The sequence below is a fragment of the Gorilla gorilla genome, chromosome 19 (assembly GCF_029281585.2).
Source record: "Gorilla gorilla gorilla isolate KB3781 chromosome 19, NHGRI_mGorGor1-v2.1_pri, whole genome shotgun sequence".
Lineage (NCBI taxonomy): Eukaryota > Metazoa > Chordata > Mammalia > Primates > Hominidae > Gorilla > Gorilla gorilla.
Window position 1 is genome coordinate 104197067 of NC_073243.2, and position 25938 is coordinate 104223004.

Below are 25938 nucleotides of genomic sequence, written 5' to 3' on the forward strand. Positions count from 1 at the left end.
AGTAAACTCTTCCTGCGAGATGTGGTGGAGTGCCTAAAGAGACAGCTGGAACTTCATTAGGCTTAGAAACTAGGATAGTAGAACTGTTTTGTGCCTGATTACTAATAAATCAGATAATAATAAATAAAAATAACTAGTAAATAGATAATAAATACATATCTGTATGTACAGCAGCATTTATAATGAAATGTATTTTCACTATCACTAGCTCGTAAGGCTGCGGGGAGCAGCTGAATGATACCCACCTAAAACTTAGATAATCCAGCAGTTTCTAGACATAACTTGGATGCTGTGTATAAGCAAATTGGCTTAGGTCAGTTTCCAACACCAAGTTATGATTGACTATTTGTCAGTTTCTTTTTATAGATAAAAGTTTTGGGTCATGTAATTATAGACAGTATTGGTAGGTGGACACAAGTTCTTGATTGTTGTATCTTATTAATAAGGAATATTTTTGTCTCTTTTAATGTTTTCACCTTAAGTGTATCTTGGCTGATACATACAACTTACACATGTAATTATGTATGTTACATAGTACTTGCTTAGTATATTTTCCTATCCCATATTTTTAGACTGGTTTCTATTATAAAATATATAATAATGAAGAGATTACACAGCCACAAAAACTTACCAAGTTTTAAGATTATGCCATTTCTTTCAGATCTTTATTTCTCAAAAGGATCAAAAGCCTTCAACAGAAATGTTTTAAATCCCAAGCTATCAAATAAAAATACAATATATATTAGAACAGTGGAGAAAGGTTATCATAACATTTGTTTTGTTTGGGCAAATTATAACAGGGAATTAGACATTGGGAATCTAAAAATCCAAGGATACTAACTAAAGTCAGTATTTTAGGTCCAGGACACTGCTTGAGTGGTATCATGGAGACAAATAATGTGGGAAAACTCAAAAATGTGCCAAGCAGCAGAAATAAAAGGAGTGAAAAGAGAAGAAAAAGGTTGTGTCTTTTTACTAAAATATGTACGTACTGGTACCTGTAAATTGAATGTAAATGTCCCCAAATTCTGAAATTGTGACTTAAAAAAAAGTAATGGTGATAGATAAATCATATGCCAGAGTGAAATTTTAAAATACATTTCATATTTCCAGCATCATAAAAATAAATCCCTCTGTAGGCAATTATCCTAAAATATTTTTTATCATAAATATAGCTTTAGTAACAAATAACCATTTGATAGTTACATAAACATATAACAGATACGCTCTACATGTGTAATTTAAGTACATTAATATGAGCATTCTTTATGGGTATACATCATATAAAAATAAATCATTTTCATATTTTTTTAAATGTTGGCACTGTAAGTCACAAGAATGAGCTACTCAGTCAGTCTCCCTATTTCAGGAAGACTTTGCATGGAAGGACAGAGTCTCTGTGAAGTTCTCTGGGAAGTAAAGGAGGCATTGATAGGGACTGAAGGCTGCCTTAGCTCAGAAGAGCTCAAGGCAACAGGGCAATCTGGGGAGAGTCACAGGCACAGGAAGGGCGTAGATAGAAGATACGTAAAATCAAATCAGGAAGTTTTGTTATATTGTTAAATGATCCAATCCCCAATCCATGTCCTTCAAGAAATGTTGAAAGAAAATTTTCTTTTGAAAATTTAAAGTCTCGGCACCAGTAAAGCTGACTTTTAGTACTTTCAGTCAAAAAAGCTTAATTCTCTTTCTTTAATTTCTGGTTTTATGACCAAATATCCTGAAGATAGCGTTTTTCTTCTTTTAAAGTGGCCAGGGTTTTCATTGCTTCTAGTTTTTCAACTCCAACCTCTTTGCTTATTATTTCCACAAGGGCATCATGTACATCCTTGGCCATATTCTTTGCATCTCTAGAAAAGAAAATAATAAGATGACTGCTTACAAACAGGCATTTTTACTAAATCCTCCTTAATTCACAAGTCTAATTCCTTTTGACTGTACCACCATAGTTCTTCCCTCCCTCTTCTCGGAACATCTCACACAGATCTCCCAGCCTCACTCATGCCCAGGCCAGGCCTTTGCCTACGTTGACTGTTCTAGGAGACAGAGCTGACCACACGGTTCTACAGCTCCCAATCCTCCACAGGCTCCAGGTCCCGACAGTAGGCCAAGGATTTCCTAGGTGTCAGAGAAGCATCTGAGGTCCCGCCTGGCTCCGGCCCACCTGCTGGCTCATCCCTCATTCCCTGCCCTCCACTCTCAAAGCACACAGTAGACTCGTGCTCCTGAAGGGAGCCAGATCTCTCGCACACTTCTAGGTCTTTATACACATACAGTTAGTAACAGACACCTTTATTGAGGACTTACTATGTGCCAGGTCCTTTTGAAGTGCTTCTACATCTTAACTCTTCAATTTACAAGAAAGGGGCAGTACCCCTCCTGGGTGCTCTTGCAGTCCTCTCTGGAACACTTCCGACGTTAGAAACGTCTGTTTATATGTAGCTTTCTCACCAGGGAGTAAGTTGTTTGAGGGTAGGAACTGTAACTCACTTATCCTCTGATACAGTTTGGATGTGTGCCCTCTCCAAATCTTTATGTTAAAATGTGGTTCCCAGTGTTAGAAGTGGGGCTTGGTGGGAGGCGTCTGGATCATGGGGGCAGGTGCCTCATGAATGGCTTGATGCTATGCTCGCTGTAATGAGTGAGTTCTCCCTCTGAGTTCCTGAGAGATCTGGCTATTTGAGAGTGTGGCACCTCCCCCTACCTCTTGCTCCCTCTCTTGCCGTGTGAGGTGCCTGCTCCCCCTTTGCCTTCTGTCAGAGTGGAAGCTTCCTGGGGTCTTCACCAGAAGCAGGTGCTGGCACCATGTTTCCTCTACAGCCTAAACCATGAGCCCATTAAATCTCTTTTCTTTAGTCTCAGGTATTCCTCAACAGAAAAACTAATATATCCTCGTATCTATCGACATCTGAATATGCCCCAAGCGCTTAGTCAGCACTCAGGTGTTTGCTGAATGAAGCGAAGTGTCAGACAAGACTCTACCATGTTAGGAACTGAACATGTCCTGGCCCCTCACAGTGAAATTTCTTGAGAGGTGTCTGTCTCACCTGTCTCAAGAGGCTCTCCTCTCCACTATTCTCAGGGAACTTATACCCCACGATCCTGCTCCGCTGTCTTCTCATTTGACTCATCAGCAGTACAGGCTCCCTCCCTGAAACAGCGCCCTCTTGGCTTTGGGACAATTTTGCTTCTTCAGTGGCTGTTCCTTCTGTCTACTTTGTTCCTGCTTCCCTGACGGACGATCAATATTCAAGTGCCCCAGGGTTTCCTTCTGAGCCCTCTGACCACTGCTATTAATGCTTCCAAGTGCATTTCACAAATGTGACAAGTAAAGCACCAGTGATTGGGAGGAGCTATTTCTGGAATAATGTTTTAGGAGTCTGGACATTTAAGATATTCTCCAAGTTCTCAATGACCAGTTATCTGTGATCTGTACAATGAACTCTGCCTCTACTATTTAGAGGTGCATCTCTAAAACTCCAGCCTGTATTTGACCACCGATGACACTGTCCTCGCCAAATGAAATGCAGATTAAATACTTCATTAAAAGCAAAGGAAAATGTAAACCAAAACAATGTCTAGAATTTCTGCCCTTTATTGACCTAAAGCAATGTTTTTCAATTAGGAGTCAAAATCTATTGAAAGGACATGAAATTAACTTAGTAGCCAAAGCTAGCTTTTAAAGCAAACTAAATAAAATGGAAGAGAAATGATCAGAATGTGTTATAAAAACTAAACAGAAAATGTTGCTTTGTTTCATGAAACTTGTTTCAATTATCTTTATCCATATGTTCTGGGTCACAATGCCAGTATGTTGTCTTCTGCATTACAGTTGAAAAAAAAAAGAACCTGACTTAGAGAATGTGTTAAATCCTAGGAATGTGTTTGGATGAAAAAGTGAATTTCTTACTTCAAAACTCCTTTTTAACCAGCAGAAATTTTTTAAGTCTCATCAAAATAAGCAAATAAGCATTAAACAATTTTTCTATGGCAATTACGGGTTCCTGTAACAGATCTTGCCTCAGAAAGTAGATCAAATTTAGTAACACAGAATGTTTCAACTTTATCACCACGAATTATGCCTAGAAGAAAAAGAATCCTAGTATCCACATTCTCAGCATCAAAAATCATACTTTTTCTTTCTTACTTATCAATAGTTCACAACAGCACAAATCACCTATTCTTATATACAACAAAATCAATCTGGAGATTTCAAGTCACATGATTAATGTAGTAACATGAGTGTAATTTTCAGAGGCTAAAAACAGGTAGGTAAATGGTACCAAGAATGTACAATGCAAGCATTAACTTTCACCACTATTTCCCTGATAATAACAACTTCTGGGCTATTAAATATGTCAAAATCATTTCAGAACTGTTATTTCTATTCCTGTACTTAAGAATCAAATGTCTTATCCCTACATATCTAGATTATTGGCTTCTCAGTCCTTTGTTTCTTCTACAGACATCACTGATGGCCCTCTCCTACCCGACTTAGGCACGATAATGACTCACCCACACACATAAATATGGCCGTTCTCCTGGAGGAGGATTCTCGCCACCTGCTGGCCATGAAGCTGGATGTTGTCTTGCACATACTTTGCTGGGGCTTCCTCCTCCCCAACAGGAGCATCTCTTGAGAAGGAAACCTTTAGATGAGTTAAGATCCCATGCTTAAGGAAATGTCTGAGCTCTTTTCTGAAATATAATATATAATGGATCACTAAAAGGTTGTCAAGCTGAAAAAGTCTGAGAATTAGAATTGTACACTCAGTGGTTGAGTACAATACTGGAATTGTACAATACCTGAATAGATAATCCCTATCCTTATGCCTGCAGCCAAAAAACAACCACATTGCTCCAAAATTTCCATCTGGGTGTTGTTCTTGGAGTTTCTCTCTAAGTGGAAAAAAAAAAAGTTTAGGTGTGTGATATAAAGAATATGTAAAACCAATCTCTTTCATTAGGAACTACCACCAACAAACTCAGACGGATTTGTAAAATCCATCTCTGCAATTGAACATTCAGTCATTTAATTAGCATTTTACTCTCCACAGGCTGTCATGGCCACTCGAGCAGATGCCACACTAGGCAAGTGTGTGGAGAGGCAGCTACATACGACATACACAAAATGAGGACAATTCAAAGTATCACACTGTGAGATCTAGAGAGAGTTCTACATTCAATAACATTAATAGCAATTTTATGAATAAATGAACTTGTACTATGGAAAAGTGGCTCAGGGCTGTTAAAGGCAGAATGTGTAAAGTGTCTACGAAATGGTGAACACACTGATGAGACAGAGACATCTGTGATTATGCTTTTGCTTAAGGAAAAAATTAAAACGAAATAAAATAACTGTCCGAAGGACAGGACTCTACTATCTGACAAATAGTACCTAAGACTTGCTCATTACTTCACAAATATAAACAGAAGTACAATTTTATTTTACTTATTTCATATCAAATACTTCTGTTCTGATATGAAGTTAAACTTATTAATACTCTGTTGAAAATTACTGATGTTTGAGTTTAATGTTGAAACTTTTACTAAAATTGGATCTCTGTCACTACCAATTGTATCCAATTAAGGGACAGATACAAAAGTTGTATATCATCACAGTACGAAGGTATGCCCAGTATTTGTCCCCAACCACATACGCTATAAACCACAGTGTAGCTGAGAAAAGAAAAAACTAAAAATGCCACAGTAAAAAAGGAAGTTCTAGTACAAAGCACAATCTCTACAACATTGTGTGTTTACTTTTCCCATGGTGACAAATTATGTTATCGCACATTGAATAATAATTTTTCAAATAAAAATTTTACAATCAAAGTCCAATTATCCTCAAAATGACTAAAGAAACAAAAACGGTTACTCAGGAATATATTTTCCCATTAGCCAAAAAAAGAACATACCTATGTTGTAGGAACCCAATAAACGGGGCTATGCCGGTTCCTGGACCCACCATTATGATAGGGATTGAGGGGTCATCTGGTAAGTGGAAAGAATTTGTTGTTCGAGGAGAGATGGATATCTGAAATATTACATCAAATGTGGTAAGTATGAAAGAAAACCTAGGCAAGAGTATATAATCAAGATGATCTTTGCTAAACAAATCAGAAAGGGAAAATTCCCATCAAAGAAACATCACTAAATAGTGGCATCAGATTTTATTGAAACCATGAGCACATTTGTCACTACAGAAAGAAGTTTGTCTTGCAAATTTTTCTTTTCTATTCAAATAAAAAATGTTTTAAAAAATGATAGGCATGGTGTCTTTGAGGTAGATCTCTAAATAGATAATCAAATCATGTTTCTTGGTCTACGTTAAGATCTGCTTTCTGGTGGGCAGACAACAGTATATATTATGGAGAAATGTACCCTAAATATGAAGACAATAAAGATTAGCATCACGATGAGGTTGAAAAATTTTAAATAAAAGTCAGGCACCTTAAAAAGAAATTGAGGGGCTGCTCCAAATATTCCAGATAATGGTGCTGTATTTGCTATTCTGGGTCCAATATTACCCAGAATTATTTTTGTTATAACTAAACAAATCATATAATTATCAAAATCTTTTTGTTAAAATTTCAAAAGATATTTCTGAATCAATCTGAGTATGTTTCACTTCCAGTTACACTGTCATATGCAAAAGTCATACTGATACCAAGATTTAAGAATGACAGGATTCCCCTCCACCTTGCATGGTGGTGTAACTGTATACATTTTAACTTTTAACTCAAGGACAACTGTAGGAAGTAATGACGAGCCTGAACACCATACCTTTTAAATGAAGGAATGGCAAAGCTGTGCCTCATTACTGCTCTTACTTGGGAATGAAACTAGTTAACATTACATTAGCCTTCTTTGCTTCATTCATTTAACAGATTTACTGAAAGTATTCACTATGACAGGCATTAAGGATACAGAAATGAACAAAACAATGCCCCTGTCTTTATGGAACTTACATTCTAGTGGAAGGAAAAGAAAATAAACATACACATTATCACATATATCCACAGAATGATGGGTAATGACTTCCCAATGTCTTAGGAAGCAAAATTACACAGGGTAAGGAAATGATGGGTGTGGCAGTGAGCTGCTAATTCAAACACCAATGTCAAAGAAGGCCCATGTCTACAAGGAGACCTTTGACCACGATCTGAATCAAGGGAGTTAGCCATGCCAGAGCATGTTCCTGGCAGAAAAGAAAAACACATGTACAAAGATCCTGTGATAACAGCACACTTTCTACGTTCTGGGGCTCTCTTCCTCGAAGGCTGTGGGGCTGCTTCACTTGGGGGTCTATGTGGAGAGAATATCATGGCAGATAGGAAGAAGAGAGCCAAGCTACACCACGCCCACAGGCTTAGTGCTCCTGCTTAGATGTGGCAGATGTCCTTCTGTTCACACAGCCAGGCTGAACATCAGTGGCAGGGTTAATCTGTGAATAACTGTACTATCCGCCATAGTAGGGCAGGGCGTGTGATAGGTCTTGCAAAAGTCAACATTCTGTATAATTTGTAATAAAACACAAGCACAGGTAATTTCAGATAGTTTTAAATTATATCCTTCATATCTGCACTTCTACTGCATATAGATTGGATAGTTAATAAAAATCTGTTAAAATGGGGAAGGAAGAAGAGAGGGAGGGAGGAAAGGAGGAGTAGGTGAAAGGCACCCATGCTTAGTGTTTACGATACATGATGGACACACATTGTTTTTAATGTTCTGGAGATCATCTGCTATCTTTATACAATCACCAAGTGACATATACTTGTATATCAGTACTATTTCTTCTCAAAAAAGAAAGTTTCTGTAAGGTTCCTAATATTTTGATGTATAATGAATACATGATGTATAGAGAACACAATAAAGCATCTCTCTGTTCCAGGCAGCAGACTGGAAAAATATCAAGTTAAATGGCAATTTCAAGCAGCAATCATCCCTTATCCTCTCAAGTATATCCCAAGAAGTCCTAATCCCCACTATTGAGGTCTATGAACCCTTCAACTCTTAATAAAGAAAACAAACTTCTCCTAAGACAACACTCCAAGTGAATCACTGATTTCTTCATTACCATGAAGAAAGAGGACTTCATGATAAAGCCTGAAATGTTGCTGTATTTCAACCATTCTTGTGGACAACTTTAAATTGTTGCCTACACACGTGGTCTCGAAATTCTGCTGAGTGCCATATCAAAACATAAAAAGATGTCACTGAGTCCAAGTGTAAAGTGTCCACAATCTGTTGAGAAAATCACATAACCTTTTACTCCTAGGTGTTGTAAAAGTATTTACAGCCATATGTCTTCTCAATAATGGCACAAGTTCAGATGTCAGACACCACAGATAAGAAAAGCAGAGAAACAGGGATGAGGGAATCCTACTAGCCAAAATTGGACAATATAAAATTAATCTTTAGTTGCCCTCAGACTCCCAATGTAAAACTACTTATTTGAGAGGCAGTATACATCTTAAACATAAAATGAGACTGTCTCTCATCACCCCCCTTAAATACTTCCTAGACTGTTCTCCACCCCTCCCCAGGCCAATGTACCAAGAATATCAACATAAAAGGTCTTCTTTTCCACGAATAGGACAAGCAAAGACCGTACTATATAAAATTCATGCTTTATACATTCAGAAAATACACACACTAGTTAAAGAGTACATGGAAGTAAACAGTTTTCTGCTCTTGCAATAGAGATTTTAAAATTCAAGAACAGCATAAATTTTCTTATGATAGTAATGAATGATGTGGGTGAGACAACACTGTTTTTTCTAATCAAACAAAGAGTATGAGTTAACAATGCTGAGGTTAAGGTACTAATTTCTTACCTTAGGAGCCAGGGCTTTCCCGCTGTCTTCATGGGATGCATGTATGTTTGGCTGAAGAACTGAAGCAACCAACAAGGCCAGCCAGCCTGTACACACTCCCTTCCGCAGAACCTCTGTTGTGGCAGTAGACAGAAATTCCACAATGTTGAAGACAAAATGGAGCTTTCCTGGGTGAAATAAACTTGAGCTGCAAAGATACACAGACAAGTTTTGAACTCGATATCAGTACTACTACACATATGGGTCAAACCAATCCTTTTTTTATTCAGTTTAGAAATATTTCTTTATAGGCTCTAATCTACCTTCCAAATCCTCACAGAGGAAAGCCATTATTACGTAATTAAAAACTGCCCCCAACCTTCACACTCTCACACCCTACATTTTGTTATTCAAGAAAGTTTCCAATTTTATTTGCTTGCACTAGGACTAGATGAGATTTATAAAAACTAATATGCCCTAAGGATCTTCATGTAAAGGATTCATTCACTCAATATTTATTATAAAGATGTGAAGAAATGGGGATAAATTCTAACAAATATCCATACATTATCTACTGGTAAGATCATAAAACTTGAAAGTGACTGAAGTATACACCCAGAAAGGAGAAAACTAAAAATTCAAAGTAAAAACATCTTTAAAAGACATCCCTACAAAAGTAGATTTCTTTTCACATTACAGGGTAAATAATGCGAAAGAACTTGAGTTCATTCTTAATTCCCTTTTCAACCAAAAGAATGGTGCACCTTCTTGTATTATTACTGAAAGGCAAAACAGAGAGCCAGACAGGAAAATGGTAGAGGCTGTGCAATGGAACGAAGGCCACAGGCAGAATCCTATAAGCCAGTGCTCATCAAATGTTTTTTTTTTTATTTTTTTGAGACAGGGTATCACTGTTGCCCAGGCTGGAATGCAGTGGCACGATCTTGGCTCACTGCAAGCTCCACCTCCCGGGTTCACGCCATTCTTCCGCCTCAGCCTCCCAAGTAGCTGGGACTACAGGCGCCTGCCACCACGCCCGGCTAATTTTTTGTATTTTTAGTAGAGACGGGGTTTCACCGTGTTAGCCAGGATGGTCTTGATCTCCTGACCTCATGATCCGCCCGCCTCGGCCTCCCAAAGTGCTGGGATTACAGGAGTGAGTCACCACGCCCTGACTCATCAAATGTTTTATAGTGGAACTTTTCTGTCTCCCCTGCCTTCGGCTGCCACTCAGTGAAGGTGGCTGGGCACACAAACACAGGAAGCATGTGGAGGAGCCTGAGACTCCTAAGTGGGGAAACAGCGCTGGGCCGTGGGAAGCCACCCAAGATGTTAAATTCTATGAAGTCCCAGAGGACAGGAGCTCTGTGATTCTTCTTCTGCTTTATTATGCCTGGTACTGTCTTCCATAAAGCAGGTAAGTTTTCACTGAATAAATTAGTAAACTCTAAGGATTTGGAAGCCTGAGTGTCCTAAGATTTTGGAAAAACAATGCTATATATTATGTGAATAAATATTAGTACCTTGCACACGAATATGGTCTGGGTTGAAGTTTAGGAAGATGTTCTAGAAAAAAATAAAAACAAGCAATTATTAATTCACTACTACTGAAAATAACCTTACCTAAAAAAAAAAAAAAAAAAAAAAAAAATTCCATGTCTTATTTAGAATACTCAAAATAAATCATGTTCTAGTTTTAAATCATAGTTAAGCCCACGTATAAACTTTGTGTTCAAGTAAAATATTACTATTTTTTCTTTCAACTCCTAAAGTTAAAAACCAGGTAAGATGCATTTTCCTACTCTTAAATCAGTATTTCTACCCAAAGGCGAATTTTGAAAGCAAAGGCTTCTAGGAATGGGTCCATAAGTTGGCTTCAGAGGTGAGGAGCTCAGCAAACCCTTACTAGGTATGTGCAGTTTTCTGAAGGGAGGTGCCCAGTTTTCAGATTTAAAATAAAGTCATGATCCCAAAAAGATTAAAGGCTACTCTTTCAAGAAATACTGAAAATGCTTAGGCTTGAAATATTTTCCATCTTACATTTAAAATAATTAAAGTTTGGTTTTTAAAAATGTATCAAAAAAATTCAGTGATTTCAAAATACGTAGGTATTCTTTCAAAAGCAGGTTAAATAATCTGTATTTAAATATTGAACTATCCACTAATAAACTTTGAAATGTTTTATGTTTTGGTATGTTTTATTTTTAGCAGTTACTTAATCGAAAATTTGAAAAGGTCTATGTATAATGGCGTAGAGTTTTAAACATCAAAATAAGGTTTAGCAGTGTGTTCAACTTAATATCAAGCTTTAGATATTTTAATTTTTCTTAATTAGAAAATAATATAATTTTTATAAGTCCCAATGACTTTAATTTTTTTATATAACTACGTAACGTGGTATTGTTACAAACATTCTAAAAGGTAACAAAAAATCTACGAAAAGAATTGAAATAAATTAGTATATGATAAGAGAACTTTCTAATACTCCTTAGAACTCCCCACCCTGTGTTCTGTCATCCTATTCCTGCTGATGGTTCTCGAAGACTTCACTGAAGAGGGTGACATGGCCAGCCTGAGGACAGAATGGCGAGAAGAGCAGCCTCATTCAGCAACACGGTCTTACCATTTTGGGGAGGTCCTAAGTGGAAAAAACACTAAGAAAAAGGAGGAGAAATCAGGCCCTGACTTGCAAAGAAGGGTGCCTTTAATTGTACTGGGCATCGAAAAGGATCTTGCTGGCCCAAAAGTAAAAAGGACAATATACATTTTGGTGTCACCAAAGAAAAATGCAAATGTTAAAGGCATGACTACTTACCACTATGGGAAAGGAGATGACAAAGTTACGAGCACAAGAAAGTAATAAAGGCTTTGAAGTCCTATAAAGCGCTTAGTCTTCACCCCTAGCAAGCATTTTCAATCCCTTCCTGAGAGCCACAGAGAGGTCCTAGGACATCGACTGCTCAGGGACAATGCTGAGGTCTCTTCTGTTGGAGTATAAGGACTAGAAGAGTCACTCTGGGCAAAAAAATGGGTTACTTTTCATCTGAAATGGGATGATGGTTCTCTGCCTGGCAGTACCATGAGTATGTTGACTTGCACTGGTACGACACAGTCCCCTTTTGCTCTTGAAGGACCCTCGATCTGGACTTGCTCAGATGGGGGCATTTCTGCATTCTGCACGCAGCACAGACTGCATCAGCCTCTTTCAATTAAATATGATGTTCGTTAGCTTTGAAAAAGAAAATTTTATAGGAAGCTCATTTTTAGACATTTAGCTAAACAACCTTTCTGAAAAAAGTTAAATTAGAAAAGATGCTCAATTCTGAGCCTAAAAAAGAGAGTAACAACTGACTCTATTAAGAGAGAAAATGATAGTGACACTGCTGGAAGGAAAAAAAAGAAAACCAAAAGTCTGGAAGGGGAATTCTGTGACTTCTGGAAGGGCACACAGAAGTCACAGCACCCTGAAGACAAGATATAAGATGTTTACTTACCAATCACCACCATTCATTTAGATATATTCTTTAGGCATAGGATACCAAGGGTAAGACAAGAGCAGCAAATTTTCTTTACTACAGAAAGGTGGCCCGCCTACCAGTGCACGAACAGCCACCACGGTGCTTGTGAAAGCGACTACTCACCGAGCAGGAGACTGAGTGGTGGCTGGCAAGAAGGGAAAGCGAGGAGGAGATCCAACAAGCAGGCACAGGCATCTCGTACAAAGCGGCTATAATCAGCTGCCCCTTGTTTACTGCACAGCTCCTGTAGCCTGCGCTTTTCAGCACTGTCACTGGTATAGTCCACAAGGGCTCGCAAAAATGCCTACAAAAAGGAGCCCGCCTTAAATTATGACACAATTTGTGGGTAGAGCTATTAGAATATTCAGTTAAATGTCTGCCTGGGGATGCACCCAATTACCCAAGAAAAAATGAGAAAGCCACTAGGAGCTATTGTCAGGAGGAGGGAATTTAATTTACCATTTGCTTTAATGTTGACCTGTTAGAAAAATTCCACAATATAAATAAATAAAACTAATAAAATTCTGAATCTCTATTCTCAAAGTCTAAACTCCTGAACAAAACATCAAACTTGCTAGTAAGAATTTTTTATTTCAATGCAATTACAAGTTATTAATTACATGCAGACATAGCTTATTTCTCAAGGGCTCTTTAGGAACAAAGCACTTCAGTAATTATCTGCATCAAATGTTACGTGAAATGCTAATGGGTACTGCTACTTTAAATTCCATGGCTCAAGATGATTGTGTCCTGGACTTCCTTAACAGGGAGGACAAAATCACTGTTCCCAAAGGAGTCACAGGTTTCCAAAGGTTTGGCTGAAGAATCTCTGTCTAAAATACCTGGACACTAACAAATTACACGTGTTCCTCCAAGTGCCAAACTCAGCGTTGAACAAAAACAAGGACTCAGGAAACACTGCTGAATGGACACCCCAAATCTCTGCAAAGACTTTGGCAAGATAATAAAAAATCTACCAATAACAGTTTGTAAATTCTAAAGCCAATACAGTCTCCTAAATTAAAAGCTAAAACAGTGACAATTTTTCCTTTAACATACTTTTTTCACTTTAGAACTACAAAAACTTTATGGTACTACAACAGGAAATACTGCACTGTTTTTGGAGAACAAGATGACAAACCTGACAAACATTACTACAATTTAAAATGTAAATATTTTTAAAACAGCAATTCTACTCCAAGGAATTTGTTTTACAAATATACTTCAAGTAAGTGTTCAAAAATTGATACAGTACAAGAAAGTGTGCCTTTTTTAATAGTGAAAAAGCGAAAATGACTCAATTGCCCATAATTACATCAACAAATAATGGTGTATCCATAGTATCCATTAAAACTCTTTCCATCCTGAAATATATAGATTCTTGATTTAAGTTAAAAAGGCAAGTTATAGAACAGCACATATAATATGGATACCCATGTTTTCCTCAGGAAAACAAAATTCAAGTGTTAACTCAGAGGGTTTGATTATAAAATACTTTGGTTTCCTGGGTTATTTATTTCTGTATCCAGAATTTTTCCAATGAGCATACTATTTTTGAAAAAAACCCATGTGTATATATATATATATATATATATATATATATACACACACACATACACACACACAACTATATACATACACACACATATATACACACACATATATATACACATATACAGACATACACACACACTTTACACAAATTTTAAAAGGGTAGAGCTGAACCAAAATTGTGACTTAATCGGTAAGCTTTCATTACAGTAAATTAATTCTAAATACTCAAATTACAACTCGAGCTGATTACCAGGAAAGGAAGATGGAATATATATATATAAAAAAAAAATATATATATATATATAAAAAAAAAATATATATATATATTTAGAGAGCTGAGCCTCTCTCTAAAGTACTTTACTCACCCAAGACTAGAAATGCAATAAACACATTAATAAAATGACACGAAAACCACACTGGGGAGATGGTGGCCTAATTATAACACTCTTTATGCTCACTGACAATACAAGCGTGGCAAGGCACATTTGAAAAATTTTATCCATTAATGGCCACTTCCGGGAGCTGGTTAGAAGAAATTAGTTACAAGTAGTTTTAAAAAAAACAGTTCCCGGTACAATACTGACATCTAGTGGATTATTCTACCTCCAAGTTCACATAAAAATTGATTATTACCTACTAAAACCCTTCCATTTTTCCTGAAGCATTCTGTTACAGCAATAAATAGTTATGTAGTATTACACAAAGTAGATCTTAACAACTGTAGGAAGTGGCAAGTGGTGGCTGGGGGGAATCCTCAAGGTCAACTGCAGTCACCTCCATCACTGTGGAATGTGCTACGTAGTTAATAATTAGTAAAAGTAAGACAAAGAAAAAGCCCTATTTAGACTAAGAAAAAGCCCTATTTAAGCCCTCATTTCAACAGAAAACAAAAATTTAAATGCAAATACAACATAAAAAGATTCGTAGATGATAGTTACGACGACAGCACACACCCTTGGGAACTAATATTAAAAACATGCTATCAAGATCACATTTTTTAAGACTGCAAAGGGCATATTCTAAATTTGTTTAATCAATCCTAAATAAAACTAAGCATATTTTAAAATAGTTACCTGAAGAAGACAGAAAAAAATACCTTTTTAGGAATTGCTCGGATTTCAAGACACCAGGTAAAAATGAACTGGAGAGAACATCCTGCAGGTATATGCTGGGGTAAGGCAGCTCCTTTTCAGGTAAAGATGGGAAAGGGGTTCATGACATAGAAGATGAAGAATAAAATGTTTTACACACTCCCCAAAACACAATTACTGTAGTACTTTACAGTACATCAAAGTGCAACATGACTTGTGGCAATGTTTATTCAGCCAAAAAAATTCCCCAAAATGAATACAGTAAAAAAAACTCCGCCTTACAAAAACATAAAAAGACTATAAATTCAAGATAGGCCAAATAAAAGAAAGGAAAATTATTTAAAATTAAGGAACAGAAAGCTAAAAAGACAGCAGTACTCCATTAGCATTATTATTCTCAAAAAATCAATTTAGGACTACTTCAAGATTCTAAGTAAATAATATATTTATATTTTGAAAAATAAATAACTTATCTTAATTATGGAAAAAGCAATTATTTTATATAATAAATGAGCAAAAACAAACATACTATGAGAAGTAAACATAACAGGAAAAGAATTTTTAAAAATAACCTAGGCCAATGCTTCTCAAAAACTACATTTACACTCAGTTTTCATGTCCACAAATGTCCAATAATCAGAACATCCATTATCTTCTTATTCAGTGCAATTAACATGAAAGTTAAGAAACTAGCAATACCAGTGTATGCCTGTGTTCCCGGACCTTGATGCGCAGCTGAGCCCCAGGCATCTGTGCGGCCACCACACAGGACCCTGAACCTTAGAGCCACACTCTCACCATCAGCTCCAGTCCACTGGCCCACAACACCCCAATGTCACAGCATCAGGGCTGTTACCTTTCTTCTTTGTGTCTGCCTTTACTTTCAAAAGGATGCAGTGCTCTCTTTTATCTTCAAGCTGCAGTCTTTGGAGTAGGCTTTGTACCTCAGAATCACTGTTAGGGCAGATCACACTGAAGCCATCTCCAGGCTGATAGGAAAAGTCTGTATTCTAGAGAAGAGCCAAAATGAAAAAAAAAAAAAAAAAAGTTATATGTGTTACATAGTTTAAGCTGTAGGGTAACAAAAATATAGTTTTCAATATTATGATTTTAATATATGAACTCAGAAAATAGAATTTCAAAAAAAAAAACACAATTGTTTTAAAAAATAAGCCCAACTAACCAAATAAACATACTTTCATTATTAGCAGTTACTATTAAAAAGAAATCTGGTAGTTATCCAGTGTTTTGCCTTTTATCATACTTAAAGAATGGAAGTCAGACCTTCCTTGTTCTCTACAAAGTAAGGTCCTATGGTGTTTTCAATAACCCATGTAAATATAAAAATCCCTCTTACAAAAACATACATGCACACACACACGAAAACATACATTATAACCAAAAGAAACTAATTATGGTCAAATGCATTGGTTTTCAATTTTCTTCTCCTTACTTTACTCTTTTCCTTTAGGTGACAGGAAAGGGTACTTTATTTCCTTAAGTATAAAACATTACACCACCTGGCTCGATATTGGTTGTGAGCAAACATGGGCTGAAAAAGTCACCACTTCCCAAGTCAAGTCTATTACTAGGCCCATTGCCTCTAAGCCCCAGAGTGATAAAGATGCAGGCCAGGGCTCTGGGAAGGAGCCTCTCACAATGACACAAGCTCAGATTTCTTGACAGCAAGGGAGACAGACTGGACTAAGCATAGACCAACCCTTGCCTCTTTATGACAAAAATGTAAAATACCAGAATAAAAAATATTTTGGTGTACATAGTATTAATATTTATGGATGCAAAACCATCTAGTTTTGACACATTGTATTTCTTTTTTTCTGTTAGGAAGTTTGATTAAATCTACACAGACAGACTTAATGTGCCCTTGCTTTTCTGAAAGAACAACCCACTTAACCTCTCAAGACTTTCATAAAATAAACGGTTGAGCTAAATGACTTTGAAGAGGTACTCAAACACTTATTTTAGGATTATCAGTCAGTTTCTTAACCTAAGGTCAATGGATTCCAGCAGGGTGTGGAGGGTAGGAAGGGGGCCTGTGGAGGGGGTGCATAGAGGCACATCTCAGACTAAAACTGTATGTAAATGTTTCTATGTACAGTTGGCCCTCCATATCCTCAGGTTCTCCATCCTCAAAATCAACCAAACCTGGATGGAAAGTATTTGGGACGGAAAAAACAATAAAAAATAACAATAAAAATAATGTAAACTTAAAAATACAGTATAGCAACTACTTACGTGGTGTTAGATACTGTAAGTAATCTACAGATGACTTAAAGTGTAGGGGAGGATGTGCATAGATTATATACAAATACTATAACATTTTACATAAGGGACTTGAGCTTTGAGGATTTGGGTATCTGAAAGGGGTCCTGGGACAAATCCTTCGAAGATACTAAGGGACAAGTGTAATCATTTTTCGGGAGAGTCCATAATTTTTTCCAGATTCTCAAGAAATCAAAACCACTGCTCTTGAGGAATTAACCCTAACCTGCCTGTCTAGGTTCTATTTCTTTTCTTTTTTTAAAAAAATTGAGGCAGGGTCTCACTCTGTCACCCAGGCTGGAGTGCAGTGGCACAATTACAGCCCACTATAGTCTCAACCTCCCAGGCTCAAGCAGTCCTCCCACCTCAGCCTCCCAAGTAGCTGGGACCACAGGTACACACCACCATGCCCAGCTACTTATTGTATTTTTTTGTAGAGACAAGGTCTTGCCATGTTACCCAGGAACTCCTGGGTTCAAGTGACCGCCTTCAGCCTCCCAAAGTGCTGGGATTATAGGTGAGAGCCACCTCGCTTGACCTCAGGCTCTATTTCTAACTTCCTGGCTGACCTTAGTGGACAGCTTCCTTTCCTAGGCCTCTTATATATAAAATGCTGTTCTGATCCCATTATTCTTTCATGGCTTATTGAGTCAGCCAGCATCTTCCTCTCAGGCTGAATCTCCTCCAGCCATTCTTCCCTAGTCCTTCCCTGAAGTGGAAAGAAAATGGTGTGAAAATAGAAGAGAGAAAAAAATGATGGGTCAGGAATAAAATGGAAAGATGTCCTGTCAGAGACCTCTCATTCTTCTGAGCATATATAACCAAGCACCACACAACTCAGCATCCATAACCAAGCACCACACAACTCAGCATCCATAACCAAGCACCACACAACTCAGCATCCATAACCAAGCACCACACAACTCAGCATCCATAACCAAGCACCACACAACTCAGCATATGTAACCAAGCACCACACAACTCAGCATATGTAACCAAGCACCACACAACTCAGCATATGTAACCAAGCACCACACAACTCAGCATATGTAACCAAACACCACACAACTCAGCATATGTAACCAAGCACCACACAACTCAGCATATGTAACCAAACACCACACAACTCAGCATATGTAACCAAGCACCACACAACTCAGCATATGTAACCAAGCAGCACACAACTCAGCATATATAACCAAGCACCACACAACTCTTTCTGCACATCTTGACAATATTACTGTGCTGAGAAATAAATTTTGCAACTTACTGAAATGTCCAATTCTACCAGCAGAGTGGTTTTTATGGCATCATTCGTAGTAAGTTGAACTGCCTTTGAAATTGGAACTTGAAAAATTGGATCTGCTGAAGTCACAGATGCTTGGCTTTCCTCCTTGAGCAACAAATGTGACAAAATATAAGTGCAATTTTCAATTATACCCTTCTTTCAATTAGTGACTACGCAAGATCCATAGGGGCTTACAAAACTTCCTGGCTAGTCAGTATTCATTTCCAAGGTAAATGAATGAGGGCAGACATATGGAGCTAGCTTTTCAGAAGAGAAGCTCAATTCTACTTCAAACTCTTTATCTATTAGACATTAGAATTTCTGAAATACACATAGAAAATAAAAATACTGGCATGTTCATGTAAAGATCTAGTAGTTTTCCTAATAAACTACATAAAGGGAAACAGAATGTATGCAAATGTTTCAGGAAGGAGAGGAGATCTTGAAGAATGTGAAAGATGTTTAAGAATGCAACATGTGTGTGTAGATGGTCACAGGAACCCCCTAGTGTGGGGCAATGCTGTTCATATGGCTGCTGAAATATGGCTTGTGAAATACAGGTAGTGTCACTAAGAAACTAATTCTTAATCTTAACAAATGTTCATTAATTTAAATTTGAGTAGCTATATGTGGCCAGCAGCTCCTGTACTGGACACAGTAGGTCTTGGAAAACTGCAAAAAATCCCAGTTCTTTATAATACTCCCTACTCCTTTCCTATATTACTAAGTTTAAAAACAAAATATTTCAACAGTACTAGTCAATTAATTGTGGATAAGTGGCTATATGGGAAAGCTGGGATGAAGTTCAGTTCTGGGTGTCTGGGAGCCATAATGTGGGGGTACTGAGATGTACCCCTAAGAAGACTGCCTTCTGCAAAGGCTATGGCAGTGCTGACAATGACTACCTCTGCCACCTGCAAGAACCACTTCAGCATTCTCAGGTCACACCTTGCCCCTGCCCACACCTCCTTTCAGAGGCAACCCACATCCAATGTCTCATCAAAGACTACAAAGGTCCAGCCTCTTCGTTCCAACTCAGGACAACTCTGAAGACCCACCAGCTCCAGAGAACCCTGTGGGATTGGCTGAGGCCTTTGCTGAGACTGCACAGCAGCTCAGCTTTTCACTGTGCCCAATCCTGCTTCCATCCCTCCATGCTCAAAGATGATGCTGTCAAGAGGATGCCCTAAAAACATCTCATTGTTTGACTCCTGGGAACCAGCCTGTGACAGTCAGTGCCAGGGTAGCCTGGGAAAGATGCTAAAATGGAGTCTGGAGCTGGATCATCTGCCTGTCTGACAATGAGAACACCACACCAGTGAGAGAGCAGACAGACGGCACTGGCACACAGCAACAACACAACTGTAAGTAGCAGGGAGAGCCAGTGGAAGCAAATGCATCACCTTGCAAGATCCGTCAGGTGCTTGAGAACTACATAGAAACAGCAGAAGAGAAGACTGGTGGGACTTGGGGGGGCTACTGCTAAAATTCACTCGCACTTGAAAAAAATGCAAAAAGCTTAAATGACAAATCACCAATTAAGAACTAAGTAAAACTAAAATAGAACTAAGCCAGGGGACATCCTCAGGAGCTTAGAAAGACACAGTCATCTCATGCAGCCCATGACAGTGAAGGCAGAGAAAGCCAAGGACTAACTGGGAAAAAAATCTTGAATACTCAGATTCCCTTAAAAATCTTGACTACCCAGAACCCCTTAAAAATCTTGACTACCAGATTCCTTTAAAAATCTTCCTACCCAGATTCCCTTGAACTCTTTGAGCCTGCAGATGCGGCCAGTCCCTCCCATGAAGAGTAAGAACTCCCTTCTCGCATCTGGATGGTGTAAGGACCTCTGCCCACAGCATATGCCTGTACCCCCACTACCACACCCCATGCCCTCTTCTGGTTGCTAGACCAATAACTGGGGTTGTTGCGACACACTCGGCCACTAAAGCACTGCGCTAGCTAAGGAAGGTAAGGGACTAACCCCTAAGAAAGTATACGACAGAGCACTATGCCCCCACAGGAGCTAGGAGAGAATGCACACAACACAGCTGAGGTCCTAAATTGAGGAGGGCAGAACACAGATGTAAAAAAGGGCAGCCCACAAAGGCACTGGATCAATCCTTACAATGAAAAGAAATCAACGAGGCATGTAAAACGAGCTGTAGGCCACTGCTCCAATAAAAACGATCCTTTGCCCTGTTTCCAGACCTGCAACCCACTGACTGTAGGAGAGAAGAGGTCCCTAGGATGAGGGACTGTGAGACACTACAGAAACTGTACTTGGCAATGGCTTCTGCAGTCCTTCTCCCAAAGGGGAAATGTACACTGGGCTAAGGGGAATGTGCAAACATTCCAGGGTCTGTTAAGAGGGGGTTCAAATGAATGTTGTTACCCAGGGACCCAAAGCATCAGCACAGCTCATCTATGACAGCAAGGCACATGGGGGCCAGGCGATAAATGGAGTCCTGGCCCAGGACCTCCAGTGGCCACTCAGCAGCTGGCACAGGGCAACACCGAATTCTTGGCCTATGACGTAAGATCTATCATCATGGGGAGGGCCAAGAAGAAGTCTCTGAATTTGACGCCATCCTCCTCCCTAAACACCAAGATAGAACAAGAGAAACAAAATAGCATCCTGAGAGAAATGACATCCTTAAAAAGCTGGTAGACACAGGGGATGGTCTCTATCGTATCTCCATTTAATTCACCAGTTTGACCACTGCAAAAACCACACAAATCCTGGGGGATGACGCTGAACTACTCGAAACTCAAACAAGAAACAGGTCCGCTGTAACCTCCGTGCAAGCTGGTTTTCCTTGACAGAGTAGACTAGCATGGCCTCAGGTACACGGACAATGATTTAGTCAAAGTGCACCTTCCCAACCCTATCACTAAAGAGGATCAGAAACAGTTCACTTTGCGTTGGAACAATGTATAAATTTACAATTATGCCCCAGGGCTATCATAAGTCCTGCCTGCTGTTATAAGAGTCTGAATAAATGTGGAACACCTGCAAAGCACCACACTAGCCTACTCTATCAGGGGCATTGTATGAGCAATGAGGAGTGGCCAGAACAGTGCAGTCCTTGGTAAGACCCATGCCCTATGCAATTAAAGGGCCTGCAGTGCCAGCACAATTTTTAGGGTTCTAACAGTTTGGTGCACGTCAGGACATCCCCTTCCAAGTAAAGGCCACACTAGTGCACCTTGTACCTCACTTCTCCTAGAGAGAAGCAGAACCACTGCTAAGTCTCTTCAGGATCTGTGGGTAGCACATTCCATACCTGGGAGGACTGCTGAGACCCAAATACCAGGTGACAGAAAAGGCCACCAGCTTTGCGTGGGGCCCAGAGCAGGAGAGGGCTCTACAGCAGGTCCAAGTGACAGTGCTCGTTAACAGGTCCTGCTGCTCTACCACACAACCCAGAAGACCCTCTGGTTATTAGAGGTAATACTTCCACATGGGAGAAAGGTACCACGTGGCGAGGAGCTGACTGAGGCCTTTGTTGAGACTGCATCGCAGCTCAGCTTCTCACTATGCCCAATCCTGCTTCCAACCCCTCTGTGCCTCAAGGCAATGGTCCCAAGAGGATGCCCTACAAAACATTCTTTTTTTCCCAATTCTTTACTCTCTCAGTATATTATTTCATATTTATATTGTCTCCCTTAAGTACTTCAGATCTGTTAAATCTTTTAACTACATAATTAACAACTCAAGCCTATTTAATGACACTTTCTACTAAGAAAAAACCCAGAAACTTTTTTTTTTTTTTTTTTTGAGACGGAGCCTTACTCTGTCGCTCAGGCTGGAGTGCAGTGGCGCAATCTTGGCTCACTGCAACCTCCGCCTCCCGGAAAAAATCCATAAACTCTTAACAGATCTTCCGGCTAATTTAAAACTCCTAGTCAGATTAATGATTAATCTCTATCCTCGCTGCCATGAACTGATCCTGTCTGTGGTGCAACACTGCACTCTGCTCCCACCAGCCCAGGCATATGTTGTGTCTGTTCCCAAACCAGACTGACATACACTTACTGCAATTATCTCACTTAAACAATTCACAAAACAATAAAGTACAAGTGCAAAAACAATAGCCCATAGTTGTTTATACACAAAATCATACTTACATGAAAGCTTTAGAAAGACATTATAAAAGATGCTAAAAAAATTGCTATCATACCAGGTGTTTACAAACAGTGCTAATATACAAGAAAGATGCTGCATCCAAATTATTTCTTAAATGTCTAAATCTGTCTTCATTAAAAACAACAAGAAATTAAAACTGGTAATAGCTGCAGTAAGGGTGTGGTTTTTGTAAGAAAAGTCCATGTGGAACTCCAAACAGCCACTCAACAGAAAGAGGGCTTAGCCCTGCATTCAAAGATTGCCTGCTCTGGAAACTTATTTTAAGCAGGTTAGAAAAACTTCAGGGTACCATACACTGACTGTGGGGAGAAATTAGCTATTATGCAATGTGATACTCAACTCACTGCCCACACAACTCATCTCTGTTTGACTCATCTAAAATGAGAAACCAAGTTGTTAGTTCTCCAAAATAATGACGAAACTGAGTTCTTATCTATTTCTTCAAATACAGAAGTAATAATACAAGACCTTTTGTAATACCTGGGTGGGAAAACTTTTACTGGAAGGGGCCAAATGCCTTAGGCATTGCAGGCCCCTGTGGTAACCACTAACTCTGCTATTGCAGCTCAAAAGCTGTCATAGACACTACCTAAATGAATAGGCATGGCTGTGTTCCAGTAAAATCTATTTACAAAAGAAAGGCTCTGGGCCACATTGGGCCAGTAAGCCATAGTTTGTTGACCTCTCTTCTAATGTAGTAATAATTTAAAAGCCCAAAGCAAACATCCATGATTAAATAGCATCTATAGCATAAAGAAAAACTTCCTTACCTGGCCAAGAGACTCCTGCAGATGTACCTGTAAATATTCTGGGGGTAAAGCAGGAATATTCAGAGAGGCTTGTGAGAGTGGGGGTACCGAACGGGTAAGTGAGGACTCAAAGTCTTCAATTAAAACACTGGATTGGTTGCTGTTCACTGCATTTTGCTTCAAAACCTCAGAATCCTTTCTTCCTGAATCATCGAATCTCAGAAGCTCGACTTGAGATTCAATGTGTAGCAGCTCTGACTTCACAAGGTCTGTCCTGGAGGATGCAGGTGATGCCACCGGGAGTGCGCCACTTATCTCCTCTTGCCCTCTGCTTGACCTAAAATGCTTTCTGAGGGCTGCCCAGAGTCCAGCAATCCACGGCTCAACCACAAGTTCTAAACTGGACAGTAAAAACAAAGGAAAAACAAAATAAATGCCTAAGTTCTCCATCTGAACACAGAACAGGATAATGACAGTCTGTCCATTTGGCAAAGTATGCACTTGTTAGAAACACTATGAAGACCATTCAGAATACAAAAAATACTTCATGATTAAGTTTTAATAAGCGGGATATATTATGTGTTCATTAGCACCGTAGCTGAAAACATGAGTATGTATAAAGGTAAAAGAAATGAAGAGGGATAGGAAGATATTCTAGTAATAGGATGACAGGAATAGAATTCCTCCTAATATTCCAGAATTGGTAAACTTTATTTTAAGAAGATATAATTTTAAATAGGCATACTAATGCTAACAGAACTTAACCAAAATCCAAGGCTACCATAATGCTGCAAATGCTCATTCCATCAATCAAATGCACCTTTTTTTTTTTTTTTGCCTAGCCAATTTACTGATCTACTGATCTGTTTCCTACAGATTAAAATATCACCAAGAAATCACTATGGATTAATGCCAAGTCCTTGGACTAAATAGTTAAAGCCTTTATTTATTTTTTTATTTTAGTAAAATTCCCAGGGAGGCTGACAACAGGAGAAAAAAAAGCAACCTTCCTTTGGGAAAGTTGAATTCATCATAAATAGATTTTTTAAATGTGGCAGTCCACCTACTACTAACAAATTATGATAAAAGCAGCCATTCCCTGAACAGAGAAGTTTAAGTAGAGTCAGTGGATAAGACCGTGTCAGGGCTGTGGAAATAACACCACTTTTAATCACAGCTCAAAGGAGGTTCAATTAAATTCTAATTCCTAAAGCGAAATGAATACCAAGAGGAGACAGATTTTCAGGCCTGTGTCTCATTATGACTCAGGCTGTCATTTCACTGTGCTCGGGAGGTGCTCATGTGGTACACTACTCAAAATGTGGTTGGTTACACATTAGAGCTGCCCTGAGGAGCCTTTGTGAAAACAAGTTTATAAAACTACAGTTCAACAATAACAGCTACATGTAAAATATCACTCTCACAACTCAGAAATATTAAGGTGATAGTATGCATAACCAGGAGGAGAACTAACGTTCACTGAGTGCTTACTATGTGATAACAGGCACTCTTCTAAGAGGATGACATGTATTAATCCGTTTGACCCTCCTACGAAGCTTACACAGTAAATAGATTACTGTTATCTATTGCACAGAGGCAAAAACCAAGGAACAAAAAGCTTAACTAATTCAACCAAGATCTCAGTCAGTAAGTGGGGGAGCAAGGATTTGAACCCAGGTATTGGACTCAAGTGTGCATTCGTAACCCCATTTAGTGCGGTGGCACATCAAGCAAGAATGTCTTGAACATATCTTCATTTCAGAAAAAGGAAAAATTCAAGTAAGGTAGTTAGGTTGAAAATCTAAGCACTATAGCCTACTGAAATATACAGTCAAGCATTTTAATACTTACACCAATAAATCAACAGAGAAAATGAAAGCCTTTGAAGAGAAGTGAAATACAGATGAGTGATGGGCCTAATGGATGACACAAGCATTACATTAACAGTTAAGCACAGCTCATACAAGACTGAGCATTTAATGTCAATGAGCTTCTGGCAAAAGAACAAAGCTCAATATAAAGGTACAGAGCTAAAGTGAATTCCCAAGGAAATGTCACAAAGCTTTGTCACAATCAGGAAGAATATGTGTGCTGGCGATATGGAAAAAACCCACGGCATCAGAGCTGAAGGGAAAGATGGAAGAAGTGGGCACAGGGGTGAGTTCAGCAGAAATACAGTATGCCGAAAAGCAAGACATTTGCTGAATTTGTAATTTTCTCATAAACAGATTATTCAGTAACATAGTGAGTGAAAATTAAATTAACACATGGACCTACTAGAAAAAAATCAAGGGTGTGTGCTGTTATCTGGCTAAAATAGTTGAAGGCTAAGTAAGTTATAGGACAATATCTGTAGGACCACTGAATAAACACATCAGGATGATTTGAAAGGTGGCGCAATGGGTGAAATACTGACTTGTAAAAACAAGAATAAAAGTAATGAAAAGATAAAGTATGCGTCTGTAAACGTCTGATTGGCA

The 25938-nt window shown here is 38.6% G+C and overlaps 1 protein-coding gene across 2 annotated transcripts in view; it reads right to left on the reverse strand.

Annotated features, from left to right (window-relative positions):
• Positions 1-635: 635 nt before the first annotated feature.
• Positions 636-25938, reverse strand: part of MTRR (5-methyltetrahydrofolate-homocysteine methyltransferase reductase) — a 32058-nt gene continuing 6755 nt past the window's right edge. For both annotated transcript variants that reach the window (XM_004059050.5, XM_055367537.2), the window contains exons 5-15: positions 23480-23858; positions 18539-18661; positions 15842-15995; positions 14991-15079; positions 12464-12644; positions 10346-10388; positions 8844-9030; positions 5919-6037; positions 4807-4899; positions 4516-4698; positions 636-1850 (exon numbers count right to left, since the gene is read on the reverse strand). In XM_004059050.5, coding sequence (XP_004059098.5) covers positions 1706-1850; positions 4516-4698; positions 4807-4899; positions 5919-6037; positions 8844-9030; positions 10346-10388; positions 12464-12644; positions 14991-15079; positions 15842-15995; positions 18539-18661; positions 23480-23858 — 1696 coding nt within the window. In that variant the 3' untranslated portion in view covers positions 636-1705. The remainder of the gene's footprint in view (positions 1851-4515; positions 4699-4806; positions 4900-5918; positions 6038-8843; positions 9031-10345; positions 10389-12463; positions 12645-14990; positions 15080-15841; positions 15996-18538; positions 18662-23479; positions 23859-25938) is intronic.